We start from the raw sequence: 26,026 nt of genomic DNA on the forward strand, positions 1-26,026 counted from the left end.
ACTGTTCAAACTTTGATAACAAACTGTGATATAGTATTTCGTATACCTTATTAACGAACGTTGTTATAGTAATAGAGGACGAGTTTACAATAGAACTTAATAGCGTTTGTAACCGCTAAATCTGATTCTAGATGGACTAAGCGATAATACCCAAATAGTTCCATTAAAATGATGTCCTGCAACTCTGCTGTTTCTTATACCGAACAAGTCTCTATTTCAAAATTTGAATTATTCAATAACAAAATTTCGATTCACCAATTGCTGCAGTACCTGCCTATAGAATTTAATTTATATATTTAATGAAATAGAATATTATTCTAGCTGAATCTGGTTATTATATTGTCCACGGCAATTTGTACACAATACACGTATTTTTCTATCAATTTTTAGTATCGTCAATGTTTTAGAATTTGTAATAAATTTCTGAAACTTCAGAATGCACAACAAAAATTTATATATTATGTTTGAACTTTAGTATGTCCGAAAATAAGAAAGCTAAGTATACGAGAGATCAGCGGTTCACAAATTGTGGAAGATGCCCCCAAGGGGGGGGGGGGTCACCTTTACATAATTAAGCAGGAGTTAAAGATTGAAAAAAATCTTGAATAGAATTTTATTTAACAGGATAAGAAACTTATTCTAAGATTATAAAGACTAATGCATAACATGCACTTGTTTTCAGGCGCACAACCTCTCTAAATTTGCTTCTATATTAGAGGTGGTCACTCTAAGTTCATTTTCTACTTGACGTTTGTTGCGGTATTTAGATTTCAAGGCAGTAAGTGCAGGAAATCCAGTTTCATAAAGGTTAGACGTTGCAAAAGGCAACAGAATCTTGAACGCTTTGGCTTTTATAAAGAAGTATCCACTCGGAAGTTCAGTGCAGAAATTTGTTAACAAAATTTGATTTTTGTGTGATGCTTGTTGAAACATCTATTAATTGTTCTTCTTCTTGTAGTGATAGCCCGACAGGTGTATTATCAAATGGATTTAAAACCCAGTTCCAGTTCAACAACTTGACATTATTTTTTGCCGAGAAATATCATCTGAAATTTGCACTCAGGTTTACTAAATGACTTCCCACGGTTTTTAGCATCACAGTTTTTGTAATTCTCTTCTAATGAAGAATCCTGCACAAATTCACACAATGCGGGAAACATTTCAAAACAATTTTCTTTTAATTTCTTATTTCATAACTATTTTTTTACAAAAAAAAATCAATCTTTTGACCCAAATCAAGTATTTTTACATTTTTCTTTTTTGCTTGAAGATTAGGTGTATTAAATTTTTCAAAAGTGTTTACTAAATAAGAAAAGTTTCACAAAAATAATCTGTTGTAAAATTCTGCTGAATTCTTGTAACCCTCCTCGCTTAAAAATATCGCTATTTTCCTTCTTAGTTCAAAGACCCGCTTGACCACCTTACCGCATGACAACCATCTGGATGAGGAATGAAATAGCAAAGATTTACGCTTAGTTTCCATATCTTTACATAAAACAGAGAGCATCCTTGATTTTAGTGGACTGGTTTTTATATAGTTAACTACTTCAATAACTACCGTAAAAACCATATTTAGTCTAGGACTTAACGATTTAGATGCTAATATTTCCCAATCAATCATACAGAGCGTCCAGGTAATTTCTAAAGATTCTTTTTTACCAGCGCCTGTAAACTGTTGTATTTACTAGACATGACGTGGACTCTATCAGTGCAAATCACAACACAATTTTTCCAATGCAAATTCGCCTTAGTAATAGCATCATTTGCAATCTTGAACAAGTCTGTGGCTGTAGTTCTTCCTTCTATTGGTTTGAGGAACAATAAATCTTCATATATTTTAGAGACCTGACAGTGTCTGATATAGCGAATCAAATAGGAATCATTACTGGAATCAGCTGCTTTGTCGAGTTGTATAGCAAACAATTTTCCAGTAAGCTCAGATTCAAGCTGTCGCTGAATGTCACCTGATATATCATTAATTTATCGAGAGATTGTATCATTTGATAGAGGAATATCGTCAAGTTGTTTAAAAGAGTTCTCACCAATTATTGTTTCTAGAATGTCCTTGCAGGAGGGTAAAATAAGTTGCTTTACAATAGTGTGGGATTTTTTACATTTAGCTGCTTTATAAGCCTCTTTGTCCGATGTCATGAGAGCCTCCTTGTTTACTGCCAGCACTTCATGGAAATTTGACTTCTGGTTTTTGCTCAAAAAATCCACGCGATTTATTGATACATTCTTTGTGTAGCATTTCTAAAAACCTCATTAATTTATTACGTTTCATGCTATCTGCAGCCAATACTTTTAAACAAATAACGCATTAAGGTTTTTCTTCACAACTTACTTTAAGACTAGTGAAGCCGAAATTTAGGTACACTTAATCATATTTTTGTGTTTTAAATCTGGTAAGATCTTCACTTGGATCTGTCGATGTACAAACCTCATCATCCTCAAGTTTTCGTTTAAAAAATGTGTCCATATCCAACATCTACTCAGAACCCATAATAATGCTTAGCGTTGGAACATCAGATTTGAAAATTTCTTGTATAACAGAATTACGCACGTTGAAATAATTAATAATACCCACAAATATATCACTTATTTGAGAAATCCGACATATCAAGATTTTCATGTTTTGAGAGAAACACAAGAAACATTTTTTTGCGAACCATTAACATTGTTCTACATTTTAAACTGGCGCGCATTTGTATTACCCTAATGTAACACTTCTACGAGAATTTCACTGATGCAACATTAAAATTGACTTTAAAAAGCAAATCTGTAAATGAACTTGTGGGGTTTTTCAAATACACTCACTTTCACATGAAATGCATCACCTAGTAATAATAATAATTAAGTCTCGTAATTTTGGCAAAATAATGCTTCATAATAGAGTATCAAATGATCAGACTTTTAGTTAAAAGATACAACATTTAATAATTAAAAAATTAATAATGAGTGGCATCGCCTCGTACGGCAATGCAAGCACGTACTCTTCGCGGTATGCTTTGCAACAAATAATTAGTATCTTCCTGGGGTATTTCATTCCATGCTACCTCAAGATGATGTCGTAGGTCATCCACATTGTTTGGAGGCCTCGGTAAATTTCGAAGACGGCGACTCATCATATCCCAAAGATGTTCGATGGGCGATAGGTCCGGTGACCGTACAGTATTTCCAATTGTGCTTCTTCCAGGTATCGTCGAGTAATGTTCGCACTATGTGGTCTTGCATTATCCTGTTGGAAAATGCCATTTGGTAAAGTTTGCATGAAAGGTACTAATACTGGCCTCAGAACATTGTCAATGTAGCGACGTGCGTTTAGGGTCCCTGGAACGAACACAAGAGAAGATCTTCGGCCAACACATATCGCACCCCAGACCATAATACTAGGTGTTAAAGCTGTGTGGCGCCTTTCAGAAAATTGCAAATTTCTTCTTTCACCTCGGTATCGTCTGACTTTTCTACGACCATCATTGATCCATAAACAAAATCGCGACTCGTCACTGAAGACGATATTGTTCCACTCATTATTCCAATCAATTCGTTCTTGACACCAGGCCCATCTGGAAGCTTGGTGTTGGGCGGTTAGTGGCAGTCGTAGATTTGGGCGGTATGAATGCAGGCCAAAAGACGAAATTCTTCTGTAAACTGTTGCCATCGACACCCGACGATTTAGAGCTCCCATCCAATCTACTGCAACACACATTGTTGTTTGAAATCGATCACCAATGGCCATCCGTCTAAGAAGTCGATCTTCACGTGCGTTGCTACTACGGGGAGGACGTCCAGCTGAACGATGTCGCTGAACCCTCTCTTCAGACCACGAAGACCATATTCTCGCAATCGTAGTGTGGTTCCGATTCATTCTTCGGGCAATCTCACGAAAAGAAAGTCCACCCTCCTTCATGCCGATAATTCGCCCACTATCAAAAGCCGAAACGTGGGAAAAATTTTAATGCTGTCTCACTGGGGGCATTTTGAGATGTCTTGTTCACAGTTCAACAACAAAATAAACTGATATTTCCATGTAAATATTATTTTATTTATTTACAATTGAATAAAAAATCTAATAATTCGATGATAAAAAAACCACTAGCATTCTTTCTTTTTTACTGAAAGTTTGATCATTTGATACTCTATTATGAAGCATTATTTTGCCAAAATTACAAGACTTAATTATTATTATTAATGGGTGGTGCATTTCATGTGAAAGTGAGTGTATATCGGTGCGAATGTGTACCAACATGTTTAAGGCGATAGTATTTTATTTAAATTTATTAATAAATTAAAATGTGTTAACAAAAAAATAAACACATGAAACTAACCTTCAACTTCATCCAGTTCTCCACCCACAGCGATGAAAATATTTCATTATAGAAATGTTGCACTTCTTCCTCTTTACTGCAAATATAACGTCCAAATTTCTTAATGGAAGTCATTTTCTTGACGTTTATGGCCACTTTTACATCAGGGTAAGCAGTTTTCTCGGGAAAATAACACAGGAGTGGACAGAGTATTAAGTCTAAATTTGTGTTTCACGACGCTGCTGATGTATTCTTTGGCAGAAACACATCTTTGTTTGTCTTCTTTGTGAATGAATTGCATAAAAATGGATATGTTAAACGCATTTTGTAATTTTTGAGACATGCCAAAATTTTTGGTGTAGGTATCGTTTAAAACTCGTAGATTTCAGAAACCCCACATATCCGGGACATGTGGGGTTCCTGAAATATCCCTAAAATTGAACATTGGGTATTTAATAATTGAGACAGTGGACGTATAAGGTTTTTCTTCTCCGGCACCCTAGAGTAGACAGTGTTGCCTGGTGTAATTTGAATTCCTACGAATTGGGGGGTGCTAAGAACTGAAAAAAGAAATTGCTTGAGTTGAGACAGGGAAGCGCTAAGAACAAAGTTTGAAAACTGTTGCGATAGGTAAATAAGAAATTGGGTCCTATATCCAAATAGGTATAGCCTTGCACTATCATGTAAAAGCCCAATAGGTTGTGCAAGAAAACTGGTACAGAGTCGGTAAAAAAGCCATGTTTTTTTGGTGAATTTATCGGGGAGAATATGAAACGCATAGATATTGGACATCGGAATAGCAAAGATCTTGATATATAATATTTTCAGCATTTTTTTCTGCCCCCCGTCATATCTGCGGTAGTTAAGAATAATGTAAGATTTTCTAAAGTTTGAATTTTGGCGTTTGCGTCAGTTATGAATAGACTGAATAATCTTTTAGTGTTTTCAAAATTGAAATATCTTTCTCACTGTGTTCATAGGTTTGAAGATAACTGTTTGACATGTTACGAACAGTTTTTTTAAGGATGTTATGACGAAAATAAAAAATAGTGATTTTAAAACAACAATTACTTGTTTATTCCAACAATATTTAGAAAGAAACAGTCTTGTTAAATATACAAACAAACTAAATATGATAACATATGAACTCAAAAATTTCAAATATTTTCGGGAACCCAAACATGTGGACCTCAGATTATTTTCTGACCTCCAGGAAGTTCATAATTCTAAAAATTATAGTGCCTTCTTTAAAGGATGTAAGCTAAACCAGAATGACAATCTGTTTAAAAAGATATAGGACTTTAGGCGAAAAAATTTAATTTTGCCTGTCACATGGCCGGATATTTTCCGGAGTCATTCCAGATTGAAAATTAATATCTCCCAGTCAATTTTCTTTCTGAATTCTCAGTGGATATCTTAAGAGATATATTAGCATTCACCAAATATTTGACTGACACAAATTCCTGGAAATGAATTTCATCTTAAAGAAATCGTTTATGGCACAAGTTTGTGCTTGAGTACACAAATGCTACTGGCAATAATATATTTACATACACAAAGAAACAGCAATATAAAACATCGATTTTTTACGATCTTCACGGAAAATAGAACTTTCCTCCCTCATCTGAGGACAATTAAACGACAGTGTCGCTCCCTAGGGATCAAAGTATTCTCTTCTCTGCGCATGAAATATAAACTTAATACCTGTTTATTTTTGATAAGACAGAATATTGGTCGTAGAAGAAATTAGATGCGCATCTCTTAAGGTAAATAGCTTTTACTCCCCCGAATATTGAGGCCCAACGTGAAGCGGATTTATTATCAGTGAGAGAGAAAGTAGCATTTTCCTTCTTGTGCAAATAATAGTTTTTTTAACTGTTCAGCTTTTAATATTTGTAACCCCGAAAATAATGAAATTGCAAACCAGATTTTCCCCATAGGCTTTAACAAGAGAATGAACACATTCAATTGGAACTAATTCCAGAGCAGATATTAGGGAATTAAACTCTAATAATCCGAGATAAAATGGAACAACTGGATGGCATAAAAACTAATTACCGGATCAACAGGACAAAAACGAGAAATAATAGTGATTTTTATCCGGAGAAAGGGAAAAATTTAATGAAATGTTGTGTTAGTTGTAGTTTAAGCTCAATTTCGCTAAGCCTGCATATTTTTATTTGAAACCAACATTATGGTCGTTTGAAAGATTACGTAATCACGAAAAAACCTTGCAGTTTTTCTGCTTTCCTGTCAGTCAACTACAAATTGAGCTAAAGCTTAAAATTTTTGCAGATGGTGTTTCGGTCTAGGCTAGATGAAATAAAGGTAAAAATGTTTACAGTTACCTTGGTTGCAAGAAATTGATAGGTTCACTTACAGTTATATATAATATTACACAGGACGTTCATTTAACAGTCCCCAGGATGTATACAATATACAAATAAGTTTTTTATCATTTCAGAAAAAATCAATTATGGGCTTATACATACATATATGAGGCTAATGAAGGTAAATTTTAAAATTAGTGGCAACCCTACAGGGTGTTCCACAAAAGCGACGAGTCCTAAAGTGTTATATTTTTAAATGAGACTATGTGCATTTTTTCTCGTGGTAAAATCCTCTCTTGATTCTGTGTTAGTTCCTAGATGGGATGCAGTGACTCAAAGCTATGACATTTTATAAGAAATTATAGACATTTGCGGTGCCTCACAAAAAAATTAATATCGCAGATAGCTTAAGCTGGATTTTAATAATTTTAGGATGTATTTTCATATAAGATCCACTTGACAGCCATGAATACTCATTTATCCAAAAATACATATACAGGGTGTTTACAACAACAACTTTAATTTTCACCTTCTCAACTTCAATCGTCTTGATTTTTTCAAATAGGATGGAGTATTTTTATGACGTAGGACGAAATAAAATTCAATTTTTTTCATTTTGGTATAAAATAGTGTCATTTATCTTAAATGTGAATGGAATTACATATTCAGGAAAATTTGCATTATTACATATTTTAGGAGAACCTGCATTCGTAGCCATGCGCCTGACTGTTTAACATGCGATACCATGGTTTCGAAGTTGTTTGTTTTAAGTTTTGTCACCTATTTGATAATAATAATATTTAATAATAATCCCAACAATAATCTTATTTTAAAAAATTAAGAAAATTGAAGTTGAAAAGGTGAAACTGTTAGTTACTATTGTGAACACCCCGTATATATTTTTGGCGAAATGAATATTCATGCCTTCTAAGCGGACCTTACATGAGAATTCATCCTAAAGTTATCAAAATCTAACTGAAGCTATCGGCAATGTTAATTTTTTATTAGGCACTGCAAATATCGAAAATTTCTTTTGAAACGTCACAGCTTCGAGTCACTGTATCCTTGGGTAAAAAAAATCTAGAGACTAACACAGGATTAACAGAGGATTCTATCACGTGGAAAAAATGCAGATTATGACTTCCCTTCGGGGGGGGGGGGGGGGGGGGTTGATAATCCTCTTAAAGGGTGGTTGCCACTAATTTTAAAATTTACCTTCATTAGCCTTATTTACATCCCCATATATGGTTTTTCTTTACAAAATCACAAATAAACTCGTAGAAATTCGAGGGGTTATTAGATAGAGACTCTGTATAGATTATACAGACTACAGACAGACAACTGAGACACCCTGTAGATAGGACTACTTTTACTAAGATGACTTGTTGACGAATTGGTATAAAATTTCAGATTATTCTCACCTTAATATAATCGGACATTGCCCACACCCAGATGTTGTATCGAACAATGTTTACTAGAAGAAAATAACAAGGAAGTTCACACAAAATTAGAGTGCTGTGAGTGAATTGAAGGAAATTAGCTCAATCCTTTTACGTTTCATGATAAAATTTGTAGTTGGTACTACGAACATTATCAGCCTTTAAAATTTAACGTGTGCCATAATCCAGGCTTTGCAGCACGCTATAAAAATAAATGTTACGAGAAAGTTGGCAAGATAGGTAAGTATAAGGAATATATGGAAAAATGGACTGCGGTTTTTGGTATTAATATAATGTATTTCCCTATATGCAGATTGTTTAGTTTTCAATGGCATTAATTTACTTTTAACAGACAATAGTTACAAAGTTAGATGTATTATCCCACTTACAATTTAAAAATAAAGATAATTATAAAGTTTAACGTATATGTAAGTCACGCTCTGTTATGTGTAGATATCAATTCAACATGATATACATACAATGAGGTTTTCTATCTCTTAACATACTGTTCAGGACTGATTTTAAGGTTGTACATAGTGATTAGATAAGCACTTTAGCATAAGTCGAATTAGTACTGCTGGTTGCATCGCAACCTAGTAGCTTTAATTTAGTGTATCATATTTTATCGCGCACCCAGAGGCGACGCCTATGAACGTTAAGAAATTGGCACCATTTCAGAATGCCCAGATGTGGGGAATCCTTTGTCCTAATAATGATGGTTCCTCGAACGGGACAACCTTCTCTCGAGTAGCTTTGTTTTGCCATAGCACCACGTTTCTAACGGCGGCAATTAAGAGAACCCTCTTTGTCTACAAGGGTTCTCCTGGAGTACGCCTATGGGTGCCGATCCCTGAAGGTAGTATTTAAGGTTCCAAAGAGAGTTTTTTTGCTCTCTCTCTACGATTCGACCACACGGCGACTATCCCTTAATCACCAATACTTATTGTTTAAAAGTGTACCCAATTATATCATCCTGAAGTGCAAGGAGAAACGTTTTTTTTTCTACAGTCCTTCGATCCTACAGGCACGGTTTCTCTAAAGCTAAACACATACAATCAGACTAGCTCTGTTTTAATAAATTTCAAAATGGCATCTCAACCCATTGATAGGCACATTACGCAAAAAACGGGTAGCACACTAGCAATAAAAGTATAGATTGAATTTAAGGGTTAAACTTTAAAATGAAAGTGAAATAATACGATTTATAATAAATGCTCAAAATGTCCTCCTTGTCATTCTAAACGTTCGCCGCTATTTGGGAACTGCTCGTATAGAATTTCTTACGAAATTTGGATTTATTTCGTTGCAAGCAGCACGTAGGTGATGTTTTAAATTTTCGCATTTTATATTTAGACGTGAATATAAATATTCGAGTTGAGGTAACTCCAAGAAAACAAGTCGTTTGGGGTGAGGCCTATAGACCTAGGTAGGTATGTACTCAGGTAAAATCTGCCCCTTCATCGACCAAAAAGTGCTCTGATAAGATTGTGCCTAATAACGTTTATAGAAAAATCCAAAATTTGGAAAATTGAGATTTTTCTCAACAGAAAATAACCCTATAGATACATTGCCAGGTGCTGATCGAAATAACAAATCGCAATAGCTTACTCGTATTACAGAGTATGTAGCATTTAACTTGGAATATCGAAATATCTCGAATACTAGGCATGCTATAAAGAAATGTTTACTATACAATTTTAATCACTGTGAGGGGGAATTGTATTGGTGCTAAAGTTGATTCTCCTCCACGCTCCGTGTGGGCGTGGTGAGGGTTAATTTTTTAATTTCAAATAGGAACCCCTATTTTTTCACAGATTCTAATAATACAGCTAAAAGTAATAAAAATTTGCCAGAAACATTTTTTTCGATTAATTCTAGAAAATATTTTCTAGAATTAACGAAATTTAATTCATATCTTAAATGGCAACTTCAACTGTTAAAAAATTTCTAGCTCTTTCAGAGAGATTAAAGTTTGATACTAAAAATTTCTTTATAGAATTCCTAGTATTCGAGATTTTTCGATATACCATGTTAAATGTTACACCCTGTATATACATTATATCATGTATACATCAGTACAAGTGAGTTAAATTTTGATTATGGTTATTAGGAAGCATTTGACTGCTGGTTAGAAATAATTAAGAGTATATATATAAAATAACATAAATATCGAAAGACCTGTTTTCCATGTTCCATGTACCATGAAATTTAGGAAGTTACTCACACTTAAAAACGAATATTTTTCATAAATCTAAGAAGAGAACGAGAAGGAAAATATAAAAGTATATTTTAAAAAAATGATCAAATATCATGAACTCTAATAACAAATTTTTAACATAATAATCATAGCTTGTATAAGAAAATAACAAAAACTGGAAAAACTTTATGATCTGTGAAAATTGAGAACTCTAGTAAGTTTTGAAAATATTTATGAAACTTAGCAAAACTCTACGAACCAGCTTGCTATAAATTCAAACACATTTGAATGGATCTCGCATCTGTAAAATTGACCAAACAAATATTTTTAACTCTGCGAGAAACAGGAAAACCCGTTCATGTCTTCAATAAAGTGGAAACTCGAATCTACTTGGGAAGCTAAAGGAATGAATGTTCGCAGAACTTCGAGAGGAATTTAGACCCTCTACAAGTTTTGGTAATATAATAATAAAAACCTTGAAAATGCAATCGTTTGGAGAATACGTAAACTTAAGAGGATGTTTAAGACCTGGAGGATGATTAAAGAAAGTAAACAGTTTTCATTAGAAGCAAAAAAAGTGTCAAATAGTCAAGAATATTTTGGTGACAATTGAGTCACTTAGAGAAACTTCGCGGAATATTCGAGAGATGGCAAGAATTTTTCAAGGTTCTAGTAATATTCACGAGTTTTTGAAAATTTTACAACCTCTGGGAAATGCTATAAGATCAGAAATATTTTAATGAATTCAATATATTCGGGACAATTTTAAGCCTTTTTTGACCAGAATAGTTAAATTGGTAACCATAATAGGTAAACGGCAACTATCCAGTTAATTGCATGAAAAATAATTTTAATGAGTGTAATAAACAGAGATTTATTGACGACGTTTAGAGTGAAGAATTTATTAACAATGTACATGTATGGTTACAGGAAAATTTATGCAGGGGTTCATGAAATTTTAAAGGTGTTTTTATGTTGCTTTAATAACCGTTTAATCAAACGACGATGTTTGTTAACATGAGGCAGAGGCGTTGAGTTAATGATAAAATAAATGTTGGAAGGAAAAATTTATAAGACCTGTATTTTATGAAAAATAGGTATAGATACCATCTGTTTAAAAGAGTAGTAATTTTTATTGTGGATCTTTTATCTGCTTTTTGAATCAATCCTTTGTATGTGGCCGATTTACACAAACTCTTAAAACTAACATATATTTTATTTAAATTGAGAGACTGTAAAAAAACGTATGTTTTGGTGAGGATTACTGACAGGACTATTCAGCCACAGATAATACGAGAATCAAACATTTTTTATTAACGATAATGGATTAGGCAATTTCCAACTAAGAATATCCAATATTATTTTTAGCAAAAGCACAAGCCTTACTTTAGCTATAAGAAGTAATAAGAGAAATATTTATATAAGCTACCAAATCCAAACTAAACTGCTTGAAATTTGAGCTATATTACTATCTTGTATCTTAGAAGTTCCAAGTCAACTCAAATTATTAATAATTTCAGCAGTTTATTGAACTTTTAGTGGTTTAAATAAATCTTAGAGCTCCCTTAGAATTATAGGTTGGTGAGGACGTTACCATTAAAATCTGCCATTGTTTATTAACTCTTCTACTTTAATAAGCAGATCAACTTCCTCAAAATAAGATTATTAAATTTCTTAATCCAAATAGGCACCTTAGCCAATCATTCACTTATCTGAGCTCTCGATAACTCAAATAATCTCTAGACCATGGCAATAAAACGACTAATATAAATTTATGATACCACTCATATATTTCACAAAAATAAATTAAATATAATACTTACAATTAAGAGTTTTGGCATAGTTAGGAGCCAGGTGAATAGTGAGTCTAAAAGTGAAAGACAAGACCCGTTACTCCAAAATAGTTAGTGCGGCCAGTAAATTTAACTGCCCTTTTTACCACTGCAATAAAACGTGTATGTTTTTAGTGTTATAGAGATAATTAAAACTTTATTTACGTCCTTATTAACTGTTACTTTTGTGGTGTACAAGTAGTTAAAAATTGGTTAAAAGCATGTTGAAATTCTCTGCGACTCACTATACACACCGAAAACATTATTGTTAGTATAATAGATGATATAATTCTGATATGTACAGATTTACAAATTTTGATATTTAATAGATATGAAGAAGTTTTACCTATAAAACAATGTTTTTGACATAATACTTTGTGCGGACGAAAATCCCTTTTTGTCTTTTTTCGGGCTGAGAATGTATAAATTACTGAAATTCATATTTCATATTTCATAAATTGGCCATAGTTTCCGGGTTACAAATATTAACTATTAATTTTGCCACTAATAAATTTGTTGCGTTGTCCGTTTGTTGAATTATATAGGATTTAATATTGTATTAAGTCGGATTTAATAAAACCGTTGTATTATGCAAACAGAGAAAAACGGGATTTTCACCCAGCTTACCTGGATCTATTTACGTAATATGCCATAGTTATGAAATATTACGAAATAGAAGTTAAATTTGCTAATAAATTATCGAAATAATAAAAAAATACTTTAACTACAAATAAAATACCGATTTCCCATGTTACTTTTTGTCCTCAACTAATGCACCAATAAGGCAGTTGAAATACATAAAAATCCATCCAGGTTTTGGCAAAAAGTGTTCCATTCGAACAAACACCTATCGGTTTAAAATTCAGTTTGGGGTAATTTGAAATGCGTTTAGAACGCTTTATCACATAATTCTATTAGCTATTTGGGAAATTTAAACGCTGTTTATTCATTCCACTTCAAACAAAATCCCCTTTCCCTTCCAACGTGATGGTTGTTGTTGCGGGAAATTTAGTTGAATGTGGAGAAATTGTACGTGTGTGGGTTAATACGTGGTTAACCAATTCGGAGTTCAAAGATCGGGTGTGGGTTGAACAAAGTAGGAAAATGTTCCCTTAAATAGTCATCCGTCTACGTCTATATACGTTTATTTACGACTGTAAAATTAATTTAATGAATGATTAATTTGACGAGGGTGTCGAGGGAGTGAAAACTAAACCATACGTTTAGAAAGACATAATCTATGTTACTCATTTCCGTAGTTGCGTCAGTGCGTTATGGCAGAACAATCTAAGCAGGTGGAAAAGTGAATGTCCTACCAAAATTACTAATTGACGATAATCATCCTCAGTTATCGCTTAATTAGCTATTAACCTTTTCACTGCTGAAGACGAGTATATTCGATGGGCACATAATTGCTTAAGACGAGATAGCTCGTGGTTCAAAATTAAATTGGTTCTGGTTATTTCAGTCGAATTTACTTGGAGATACTTGGAACAGACCTGACTCAGACCCGTTAGAACAGAAATTAGGCGCGGGCCACCAAGCATTGCTCTAGAACGACAACGCATAGATGTCATATTATATACGCGTTTAATATTTACAACTTTGGTCTTAAAAGAAAATAGATTTTTGTTGCTTTTTCCTTTTTGGATATATTTTTTTCAAACATGACAAAAAAGTATTTGACGAATGAAGCGCTGGAAGAAATTCTTGCAAAAAGTTGCAGTGCAGCGCAGCTCTGCTCAGACGAGGAATCGTTTGAAGCAGATTGCGGAGGAGTTTGCGATTTAGGCAATATTTTCAATGAACGTATTTTGTATGTATTTTCCAAGATCAAGATGAGACAATAAATAATATACAAGGTTTTATTTTGGATACCGATGAAGAAAACATAGAGATAACGGAGATAGAGTAAAGCAGTGACGATGAAATTGAAATTCGCGAAATACCACTAGTTAATGGTAGGTTTGATTGGAAAACCGATAAATTTTCCCCCGACATCCATAAATTTAATGAGTCCAGTTCAGGTTGTAAAATTGGAGGTACGACAGTGTTCGAATTTGTTGAATACTTTTTTACATCGGACCTAGTGCAAGTAATTGCGAAAAAGACAAATAAACATTGTGATTTTTTATGTTGTAATAATGACGATACAGAATTTTCTCGTATGGAAAGATGGAAAACTGTTAAGTCTCAGGAATTGTGCTGTTTTTACGCCACCGTTCTTCTAATGCCACATATGAAGAAAAACGCAAATAAATATTTATTGGTCTACAGACTTTTATATTTCTACATCAGTATTTTCAAGGCTTATGAAAAGGGACAGATTCTTGCTCAAAATGAAATTCTTACATTTCTCAGATAATAACAATGTACCAATGGAAAATGATTCTCTAGTTAAACTTAGAGCTATTGTTGACCATATGAGACTTAAATTCAAGAAAGGATTTGTGCTAAATAAAAACTTATATATAGATAAGAGTTTGTTACCTTTTCGATGCTAAGTATTTCTTAGACAGTATATCCCATCAAAATGTCACAGATTTTGTACACATTTTTTAAAATTATATAATTGTAATACGGAGTATATATTAGATTTCATAATATACATATACAGGCGTCACATGTGACATAAAGGATTTTACTGATACATACGATATTGGGGATGACTTGATTTGGAAATTATTTAGAAAAGGGTCAAATGGTATACAGGGTGTCCGGAAATTTTTCAGCAGCATAGAGACAAATCATTAAATTTCAAACTATTTTTCATGAAAAAGGTCCTGTTAATTGATATCTCTAAAGTGCATCGTATTCGAGTTAACGCGATTTGAAAATTTCGTGTCTGATTTGATACCTACCCATTATGGTTTAAAATATCGATACATGAAATGTATCGACATTTTAAACGCCGAGCTCAACTATGTATTCAAGAAGATAGAAATATTTTTGAAAATTTATTAAAGAAATAGGAAATATTGGTGATAATAAAATTATGTCCAAAAAAATTACAGCAAAATCTTCCTCAGATTCCCAAAAATGCACGCCTCTGGTTGAAATTTTGCAAAACGGGATATATCAACTTTTTCAACGTGTCAAATTACCTTAATACTTCTTTGATAATTTTAACTGTCGCCGTTTTGCCGTAATTGCAAAAAAACCTTTGCATAGCTCCTCCTTTAATGAGCTGTAGCTCCTCTGGAAGGTATTTTTGGGCATACGTTTATAATTTTTTTCTTATTTTCGACCATATAATCCACCATTTCTTTTTGGTCCGCTAATTTCCGGACAACTTGTATGTTGACAATTGGTACACAAGCCCTAATTTAGCTGATATATTACACAAAATGAAAACAAATTTTTAGTAGGTAGAAAAATTTTAGTTTGTAGGATTGTGAAATCGACCAGTGAAAATATACCAAAAATAAATGAGAAATTGTCGGCTAGCGAATTCGCGTATCGCATTTGCGTTCAACTAGGATACAAAGATAAATCAGAAGTAAATATGTTATCTTCCAGTTATGTACCATATAGAAAGTCCATTGGGACAGATAGAAAAACTGGGCCTACAGATATCTAAACCAACGTGTATTGTAGATTATAACTCTTATATGGGAACTATTGACCAGTCAGATATGTTTCTTTCTTCAATAGAATGTGTTCGTAAAAGCAAAAAAATGGTACAAAAAGTATTTTTCCATCTTTTGGACATGACGGTTCAGAATAGTTATTAAATATTCAAGACTATTACTGCCAACTATGTACGTCTCGAAAAGTTCTACTTACAACTAGCGAAGTAAATCATTTTCAAATATCATACCCCATTTTCACGAATTGGCGGCAGCAGAACATTGTCAAAAGAACAAAAGCTATTGCGTCTAACTGAAAGGCATTTTTCATCAAACAACATTCGAGATATGAACAAAAACCTAAAACTAACAAGAAGATGCATTGTTTGCATAAAACCTGAAAAAAGATCGAAAACGTACTACAAGTGTTTTCAATGTAGCGTGACGCTCTATGTAGTACTGTGCTTCAAACAATACCACTATCAAAAGAATATATTATAGAGTTAATGTAAATATACATTGTTTTTAATTGGGTTGGTTTTAATTTCTTTCCAGAAATCATTTTTTTTATTTGTATACCGTACATAAGTATAGATATCCAAAGAATGTTTTAGATTTACTTAGTTATGATTTTTTGAGAAATAAAGATTTATTTTGACAAATCGTTTATTGTATAAAGTGTGAATAAAATTTTTATTTTTTGATATTTATATGTGATAAAAGAAGATAACGTGTAAAATAAATATATATCTATTTCGCTTATTCTGGTTAAGACGAGTATATTCACGAGCGCCAAATAATCTCGCACTGCACGAAACACAATTATTCAGTCTGACGCAGCGAAAGAGTTAAAAGTGTAAAATCTCATGCACGAAAATATATGGGATGATTTTAGACACTCGTACCTGTGATCATAGTTGAGTTTTATCGGATAAATAATAATGCATTTGCAAGTTCTTTTTCTTTTCTGTGCGATAGAAAAATCATCCTCTACTTATTTTAACTTATTAGTGCTATGACCAGAATAAGTAGGGCAAATTTTTAAGGGTTTAGGACTGTCTGCCAAAAACGAATGAAAATTATATTCTTAGAACAGTGGTATACAAAATTACTTACCCTCTTCGGAATCATAGTGGTTTTGTAAGCAAATTGTGTAACTTTATTTTAAACTTCAGCTGCGGTTAAATTGCAGACTCTAGCAGATAAAATATATACGGGGTGTTTCAGAATTATAGTAACAAATCGATAGAGGTAACAGATTATCGAAAAATAAATATAGTTTACTTAATAAAAGATTGTCTTAAGACCCATTATTTCTGAGATACAGGGTATTAAAATCCTACTTTTTTGTTGTTTTTTAGTTTATTTTAAAACTACTGAGACTATTGAAATGAAAATTGGTGTATCTTTGTTTTGTAATTCGATAAATTTGATGGGCATAATTAAAATTTTGTACATTATAGAGGGCGTTAGTTATACGTGTATCATTACATATTTTCATCCAAAACTTTTTAACATTTAGATTTATCGGTAAAAGAGTTCAATAATATTAAAGAACAATCAATTCTGCATAAAAAAGTTACTCTTAGTAAAATACCCTAAAGTGAACGGTTGTCCAGAAAAATGGCAATTATTGTCATATCGACTTTAAACGCTCTTTTAAAGAAAGTCTGACGTTTTTCTATCATTGCTTTTAATACTATTTAATTACAATGAAATAAACACTAATATTACAATAAATGTTCAAAGTGATGACCGCGTTGGTCAATATATAAATTGTGCCGTCGTAACAAGTTTTGTTGTATCCTTTGGAAAATTCCTGGGGTATTCCGAATTACATCAAAAGCATTGAAAATTATTTCAGTTAATTTTTCAACATTTATTACTGGTGTCGTGTATACTAAACTCTTCACATGACCCCAAAGAAAATAATCCAGGGGGATTAAATCAGGGAAACGAGGAGGCCATGCCACTGGACCAAACCAACCTATCCAGCGTCTACCATAAACCTCATTAAGATGATCTCTTACTGCTCTGGAAGAATGAACTGGAGGACCATCATGCTGATACCACATTGTGCTACATATTAGTGGCATATCCTCCAAAAGCTCTGGTAAATTATCACATAAAATTTGCAAATATCTGTTTGAATTTAAATGATGTGGTAGTACAATAGGACCTAGTAAATGGTCATCTACTATTCCAGCCCAAATATTGACTGAAAAGCGGTGCTGGTGGTTTTCAGTGTGCGTCAGATGATAATTTTCTTCGTCTCAAACGTGGCTATTGTGGATATTGAAATATCCATTCCTAGTAAATTCCGCTTCATCGCTAAGTACAGTAGTATCAAATTGGCAAAATTTTGATTTCTTGCAATGCACCGAATGTACCAATGTCAAAAATTAATTCGCTTCGGGTAATCATCAGGCACCAGTGCATGCACCTTTTATGGATGATATGGATGTAAGAATTGTTCGTTCAAAGTTTTCCAAACTGTCGAAAATTGCCCGAGTTCTCGTGGATGGTTGATTTTCAATTCTTTGGAGGATGTCCCCTTCTACTTGTCCAGAACGAACTTTCTTGGTGCACCAGCATCATGCCTATTAAGCAACAATGTACCACTTTCACGCAAGCGTCTAAGAATTGCTGGAAATTTTGCCCTACTTGGATGTCGTCGAGTAGGTAATCTTTCTTGATAAATTCTTTCGACTTCTCTTGCGTTACCTTGAGTTTCACCATAAATAAGCACCATATCAGTCAATTCCGGAAAAGTGTACTCCATTTTAAAGTAGCTTTTAACGCACAATGGTTTGTTACGCGTCAAAAGGTATAACTTCAACTGTTATGAAACAAAATTTAATAACACTAGCTTTTACAATTTTAAATTTTAATTGAATTTGGCTTTTTCAAAACTGAAATTCGACTCTATTATTACACAATAAAGTTTACGTGCATTGCAAACCATTAGTACTACTGTCAGTGAATTGACAGTTTATAATCATGTCATGAATTTATTTTCTTTAGGGTCGTGTGAAGGGTTTAGTATACATGATACCAGTAATAAATGTTAAAAAATTAACTGAAAGAAATTTCAATGCTTTTGATGTGATTCGGAATACCCCAGGAATTTTCCAAAGGATACAACAAAACTTGTTACGAGAGTGCAATTTATGTATTGACCAACGCGGTCATCACTTTGAACATTTATTAGTAATATTAGTGTTTATTTCATTGTAATTAAATAATATTAAAAGCAATGATAGAAAAACGTCAGACTTTCTTTAAAAGAGCGTTTAAAGTCGATATGACAATAATTGCCATTTTTCTAGACAACCGTTCACTTTAGGGTATTTTACTAAGAGTAACTTTTTTTATGTAGAATTGATTGTCCTTTAATATTCTTGAACTCTTTTACCGATAAATCTAAATTTAAAAAAGTTTTGGATGAAAATATGTAATGATAAACGTATATCTAGCGCCCTCTATAATGTACAAAATTTTCATTATGCCCATCAAATTTATCGAATTACGAAACAAAGATGTATCAATTTTCATTTCAATAGTCTCAGTAGTTTTAACATAAACCAAAAAAAAAAAGTAGCATTTTAATACTCTGTATCTCAGAAATAACGGGTCTTAAGACAATATTTTATTAAGTAAACTATATTTATTTTTCGATAATCTGTTACCTCTATCGATTTGTCACCATAATTCTGAAACACCCTGTGTAACTTCAGTTCACGTTTAAACCTAGGGTATATAACTAGACCTTAATGTGATGCTTATGTGAAGATGTATCTAAGGAGTTCCTTCAGCATCTAGAATTCATTTTTGAATGGAACATTAATAATTAGCTATAAGGAAGGAAGACCTTTGCATGCCTAGAAATGTAAATTATCATTTTATTATTTATTATTATTTAATTAGTTATGATATTATTCAATTAATTATGATAGCTGGAGTAATCAACATTCTCTTCATATCTTTCTGCCCCTTCTACGCCATCAATGCATTACATGCATGCATCCCGAATGAAATTACTTCTAGGAAAATGTTTGATGATGTGATTAGATACTTACGAATATTACGTTAGAAAATGACGAAAGTCAGGGAACTTCTACAGCAGTTTAGAAAATCGATCGTGTTGGATCCTGTGTGGTAAATGCCTATCGACTTTCAGAGTCTGGAAGTTCTCAGAGGGCGAAATAAGGTGTAAGAAAACAAAAATAATTTTATGATAAGTAAAAAGATCATTACATCAAAAGGTGAAACAGACTGGAAAACAATCCGAGTAAGGAACTGTAAGTCTCAATCTCTTCAAAGGAAATTGGGGTTAGGCAGCACTTCTTCATTGAGTGATAGATAATGATGGAAATCAGGAAATCTAAAGAGCAGTTTGGAAAAACCATTTGTTGTTGAAACTGTAAAATTCTATTGTGATGAATGCCGATCGATTTTATAAGTACCTGGAACTCTTCGTATGAGGAAATAAAATGCAGAGAGGATAATAAATTTGATGGCAGGTCCGGAGAATAATCCGAAGTAACCAGAAGTGGGAATTGTCAAGGAAGTGAACAGTAAAAGTGGAGACGCTAAGTCTGAAACCTTTCAAGAAAATTGGTTCTTTGAAAAAGAGTTTGTTATTGAAACTGTAAAATCCCATGGGGTAAGTGTCAACCGAAAATGAAAAAATGGAATTCTTGTAGTCGCAAGTGAAGCCTAGGTAACTATGAATGGGTTTGACAGAAGGATAGGAGAATAATGCAACCAAAACTGAAGAAGATTGCGAACCAAGCAAGGGTGACAACTTTGAGTTTCAATCCCTTCAAGGGAAATTTTGGAGTATCCGATTATCATTACACTTTATTATTATTTACTAATAGTACTCATAATAATTAAACATTAATATAATTATTAGTTACTGAAAGAGAGTTAATTTGCAATGAAGGAAATATAGTTATTTTCAAATTGGTTATTGGAATTGAGAAATAACCGTTGCGGTAAATCAAGATCTATCGGGAATAGATTTGAAAATGTTCAAACGAGGAAATAAATAGCAGGAACGTGTGATAAAATAAACTTGAGGTTTGGAACTTTGCAAAACAAATCATGAATACTGAAAATACAAGCGGAATGCGAAATAGTTGTCAAGTAAGATAAAAGCAAAAACCAAGAGAGCTGAGACTCATAGGTAAATTCAGAAACGTTGGAATGTGAGACTGTCCCTTTTGTTTTACATGGGAGGAAAACACCAGATCAAAAGTCACGCTTTCTAAATCCGCCTTCAATCTTCAAGGAAATTGAAAATAGAACCGAATGGTCATAAAAATTCCCCACTTTATAGTCGGCTTTATAAAAGTTGGATTTTCTATTTATATACTATTTGTAAACGCTATTGGATGTAAAGCTGCCGTTTTGCCGCCGTTGGGCTGCCGTCGAAAATAAACCAATTATATCTTTTTGACGCTGGCGCTCGTAGCAAAATCGTAGCATAGTGAAGTCATCCAACGAAGTCAGTCGTTAATGACATGTGACTATATTTTGATTTTGAAAGAAATATCAAATATGAAATGAAAAATTATATTTTAGCGTTTACGTAAGCTAGACCACTTTCAACTTCCAGAATTCAAATTGAACCATTAACCCGTGCTACGAATGCAGCGTTTACGTTCAAAATTGTATTCGTAGCATGTCGAGTTTCTAAATTCGGCTTAACTCACCATTAGATTCGGGTTTGGCATCAACTTTATACTTTGAAAGTTAGATATCGATAAATTTAATTATCCCACTTTTATATACCGTCGAACCGGAAGTTGTTGCAACTGGGCTGCTGTCGAAGATAACAGTATACTGTGGATATAGTACGAATAGGAACCCAACATCTAGTTTATAAATCCGGGTCTGTTATTGATCAGAAGATTGATTCGTCAGAGCCAATTCGAGACTTGCATAAACTAAGTCCGTATAACTTATACTGGTAAAAAAACTTTGGGGAGAAATAAAGAAAAATGCCAATTTCCTTAGTGGAGTTTTTCTTATAAAATACATCATACAAAGACATTCGGACGTATAAAATCAGTATGAAGAAAATATCCAGAAAGGTCAGAAAGCCGCACGGACGTAGGACTGTGCCGGATAGCTTGTATTGAAGATTGACTTGAAGAGACGCAGAGCGGATGTCCCATTTAATCCCCTCTATAAATCCAGGATCAGATTCTTTTCAACGTTGTTTCACAATTTACAATTTCCTGCTTAAGAAAAAACGTTTTTTTCATTTTCAGGAAAGACCCTAGATTCGATAGTTTCAATACACATTCTCTTTAAAAACTCGAATTAATCAGATATAAAGGATGATCATTAAACAACCCTTAAGTACGCGTTGAAACATCGGAGAAATTACTTTGATAAATTGTTGCTTGTTGTCAATGTGAGCTGTTCAAAGGTAAATTACTACTTAGGTAATTTGAGTATTCAAGTATTGGTGTTTATTAAGCTATTTGCTTAATAGATTCATAAACGCCGTACGTTTTCGGGTGACCGTCTATCTTGAGAGTCTGTTTTAATTATCAGCCGTTAGGTAATAGCGTCAGATTTGCGTATTCGTTTAAAATAGTGATCTTAGAACACTTACTCTAATTATGAAGATTTAGGACAAATGTCTACTGCCATAAACAATTCACTATTGTGAGGGAATATTCTCCTATTTATAGTACACTGAATAGATCAGGATTATGTGTGGATTAGGCTTGGAACTGACTGATGTTTAACTGAATCGAGGCATAGCGGTACACTCACAATTGTATGGCATTAATAATTCCATAATAATATCAAAATAGATTTCTCTAAATTGAGACCCCCTGATAGTAAAGGAAAATGATATATCTTTATTATCCTCTGAATCTAGAAACAAAGAAATAAGGGAAAACACGCAGCAGCCCTGGGAAAACAATTATTTACCCAAACTGACGTGGAATCACACACACATCCCATGGGAAATCAGTATTCTAACAAAGCCTGGAACTGCATGTGATCCTTATTTACTATTTACATCACGATGACGTCGTCGTCAGGGCCGAAGTCATTATCGCTATTAACAAGCTGCAATGCAGCAGGAATGATGAACTTGAGCTCCTCGTCGAGGTGGCGTGTTGCATCGCTGCAGGCTTTTCTTCTGGAAATAAGAGAGGTTTTCGTCAGATTAACCTGCAATTACTGCTACAGACCTTCTAATTAATTCATGGAAACGCGAGGACTCGAAATGAATAATTTTGTAGGGTATGATTTCTCATTTTCTAGGTGTACGAGTATACAGTGCGAACAAAAATCCGAAACGCTAGCAATATCTCGGGAACAGTTTATCCGAATTTGATCGGATCTTGCATATTCTGTAAGCAGCGAACAATGAGGTTCGAATTGTTGCCATGCTTATTGTTATACCGGTAGGTGATGTCGAATTGCTGATTTTTAATGAAACATCCTGTGTATTACTGCATTTTTAAACCGCCTTGCGAAATAATTTCATACCGCAGATAAACTCATGAGAGCCGATCCATGTGACTATGTGGCAATCCGGCGAAGCACATCTCTTATGTCTAAGTTTAAGTTTGGGGGAAGACGTGACAATGGCACTAGCATTTGATATTTCTGCACGACGCAACAGTTGCTTTTTCCTTAATCTGTTTCCTAAACTACTTTTTTCCTCCAAATTGTTTGTTCACTACCTATATTCGATACCAATAAACCTTAGCAATAAACAGGAAGAGAAGTTGTTGGCTCTTTCTTGTACGAAACAGTGTCCCTAAGACTGCAAATTCAAGGTGATTGAAACGTGAATATCTGGTCCATAGTTGGTCTAAACGGCTATTTTCTAAAGCCCAAATCGCGGTAGATAGCTTCGGAACGCAACCGTAATCATATAAAATTGTCAAAATTCGGATAATCGGTTTACGACATATTTCCAGCATTCCAGACTCTTGTTGCACACTATATAAACGACTTATCGCAATTTCTATTTGAGTTAGAGGTGTCGAAATTGGATAAAGTAAAGCATATTTTCCTGGAAAATGCCTGTGAATATCTTCTATACGTCTGAGGTGGATTATTAATTTAATCTTTTATTTAGTTTGGGAATAACGCCCCACATACAAGTAGGGGCTGTTGGAGCCATATAATTTCACACTATTCTCAGTTAAAACTAATTCAATATAATATTCACCCTTTACTAAGGGCTGGCAAAAATAGCGTTGTAAACGATTTGGTAACAACTGGATTACCGTCATCAGAACTTATCATGACATTATTAGACACACACGAAAAGTAGCTGAATTAAAGTGTATAAAACGTGAATACGTAAGATATGTGGAACATTCTAAATATTTCTAGCCTCAGTCGTTGATGAATAATAGTTTTTGACCTGAGTCATGTCAATATTTTCAAAGGTTGATTTATGGTCAGCAAATAGAGTTTCATGATTACACGAGTACATAATTTAACCGGTCTTATTTAATATTTTATTTTCTGTGTTGGTGATTACTCTAAGTGGTATTTGTTAATGTTATTGTGTCTCTCTTTATGTGTTCGAAGTTAACTTCTTGCTCAAGCATAGGTAACGATATGTTATCTATGCTCACTACGCAAGAGACCACAAATCGATTTTTATTAAGTAAAATACAGAGTGTCCCCAGATTGATGTTACAAAAGGTGTAATGAACTAAAAATTTTACATTTTTATTTTCAGATTTAAGGATTAAGCTCTACTTGGTATGAAACAAATTTGAAGTATATTTTAAATTTTTGCAAATCAAGTAGGCCTTGCCAGTGACGCAAAAACCAATTTGGTCTAAATAGGCTATGAAAACAAAATCATTGAGTAATTTGACGTACTGTCAAAAAGGACAATTTGTAATAATTTTAGTTTAAATTTTAAGTACTTAAGTAACTTTAAATTATGTTAATGTTGCAGCAGAGTATTTACATTTTTCAGTATTATAGGCGAGGAGAAATATCATTTAGATCAATGGTAGAGCAGTTTAACGTCAGATTTCCGAACACCAATCTTATACGTAGGACTGAAATACGCATAATTAAGAAATTTCTTGCAACTGGTAGCGTTCTTAAAGTTAAAAAAAAGAAGAAGTATACTGAGAACGATGTTGTAACTATTATTGGCATTAATTCGGTGAAAAAACATTCAAAACTATCATTAAGGAAACATTCACATCAGTTAAATATTAGCAAGTCGTTATTACAAAAAATTTATAAATCCAACAATATTATACTATTACTATCAGATAGAAATGTTTTGAAGACCTAAGTTTTTATAAAAACATTATATTTTCTGACGAAGCAACTTTTAATACAAACGGTGTTGTTTGTTCTCAGCATTATCGTTAATGGTCTAGAGAAAATTCAGATTTTGGGATCAATTGTATAAGGCAGTATTACCAAAAAGAGAATATGTGGTGCGCTATTTCATGTCGTTTTGACATTAATGGACCTTTTTTATAGAGGAATGGTTAAATCAGGTTGTGCTTTTCTTACAGCTGTTTGAAAAATTCAGGGAGGAATACTTAGACGACTTACCACTAACAGGAAGACAAGCAATTTATTTTCAACAAGACGGATGTCCTGCACATTCGACAGCACGCATAACTGAATGGATAAATTTAGTGTCTCAAGGAAATTGGATAGGTAGAAATGGTCCGATCGTGTGGCCTTCAAGGCCACTCGACCTTACAACATTAGATTTTTTTATGGGGTCGCCTCAAAGATATGGTTTACTCTTAAATAATATCCAACAATAGGGAAATATTAAAAGATAGGATAACAAATACTGTAAACTAAATTCGTTTAGAAGAAATACGCAAGAGTTTCAAAGAATTCAGATATCGAATAGAAAGTTGTTCAGAAAAAAGTGGAAATTATATTGAATAAAGTAAAATAATGTTTTGTAAATACGTTTTTTTACATGAATACAATTTATATTATTTAATTTAAAAAATGTTATATTAATCAAAGTATGTATATGGACACAGGATACTAGCATATCATTTCGTATATAGTAATTTTTCCGGACCATGTAGGCATTTTAGAATTTCATGATTGAAGTTGTAATTCAAATAACTGTGCATGTAAATTGCTTTCCGGTCAACAAATGATTTAAACTTTTATCAATTTTTAAACAATTTTTCTAGGATTTTATTATTTCATTAATTTAAGTTTCATTAATTGTGAAATGCAAAGAAGTTTGCGGATTGGCATAGAACGAGACATCATTGGATTTAGCTTGACTTATAAAATCATTTTTGTAATTGAAATGAAAACCTGAAAGTTTTTATTTCCATAGGCCAGGA

General features: G+C 33.2%; 2 protein-coding genes across 2 annotated transcripts in view; both read right to left on the reverse strand.

Moving 5' to 3' along the window:
* Nucleotides 1-1,022: 1,022 nt before the first annotated feature.
* LOC136413768 (protein FAM200A-like) lies at nt 1,023-2,479 on the reverse strand. The gene is made up of 6 exons (XM_066397473.1): nt 2,441-2,479; nt 2,043-2,253; nt 1,686-1,964; nt 1,363-1,641; nt 1,250-1,302; nt 1,023-1,184 (listed from the first exon to the last, which is right to left on the reverse strand). Exons 1-6 carry the CDS (start codon nt 2,477-2,479, stop codon nt 1,023-1,025), a joined length of 1,023 nt encoding a protein of 340 aa, XP_066253570.1.
* Nucleotides 2,480-22,272: 19,793 nt separating this feature from the next.
* LOC136413792 (neuronal growth regulator 1-like) overlaps nt 22,273-26,026 on the reverse strand; it is a 64,631-nt gene continuing 60,877 nt past the window's right edge. The window contains exon 6 of the mRNA XM_066397498.1: nt 22,273-22,845. Coding sequence (XP_066253595.1) covers nt 22,724-22,845 — 122 coding nt within the window. The 3' untranslated portion in view covers nt 22,273-22,723. The remainder of the gene's footprint in view (nt 22,846-26,026) is intronic.

This window comes from Euwallacea similis, chromosome 15 (genome assembly GCF_039881205.1).
Source record: "Euwallacea similis isolate ESF13 chromosome 15, ESF131.1, whole genome shotgun sequence".
Taxonomy (NCBI): Eukaryota; Metazoa; Arthropoda; class Insecta; order Coleoptera; family Curculionidae; genus Euwallacea; species Euwallacea similis.

Coding starts and splice junctions, on each gene's coding strand:
- LOC136413768 (XM_066397473.1), bottom strand. CDS start 2,479: ATGGACACATTTTTTAAACGAAAACTTGAGGATGATGAG. Junction 1,965..2,042: donor CATTCTAGAAACAATAATTG/GTGAGAACTCTT, acceptor ATGATATATCAG/GTGACATTCAGCGACAGCTT. Junction 1,303..1,362: donor GATATTTTTAAGCGAGGAGG/GTTACAAGAATT, acceptor TTTCTTATTTAG/TAAACACTTTTGAAAAATTT.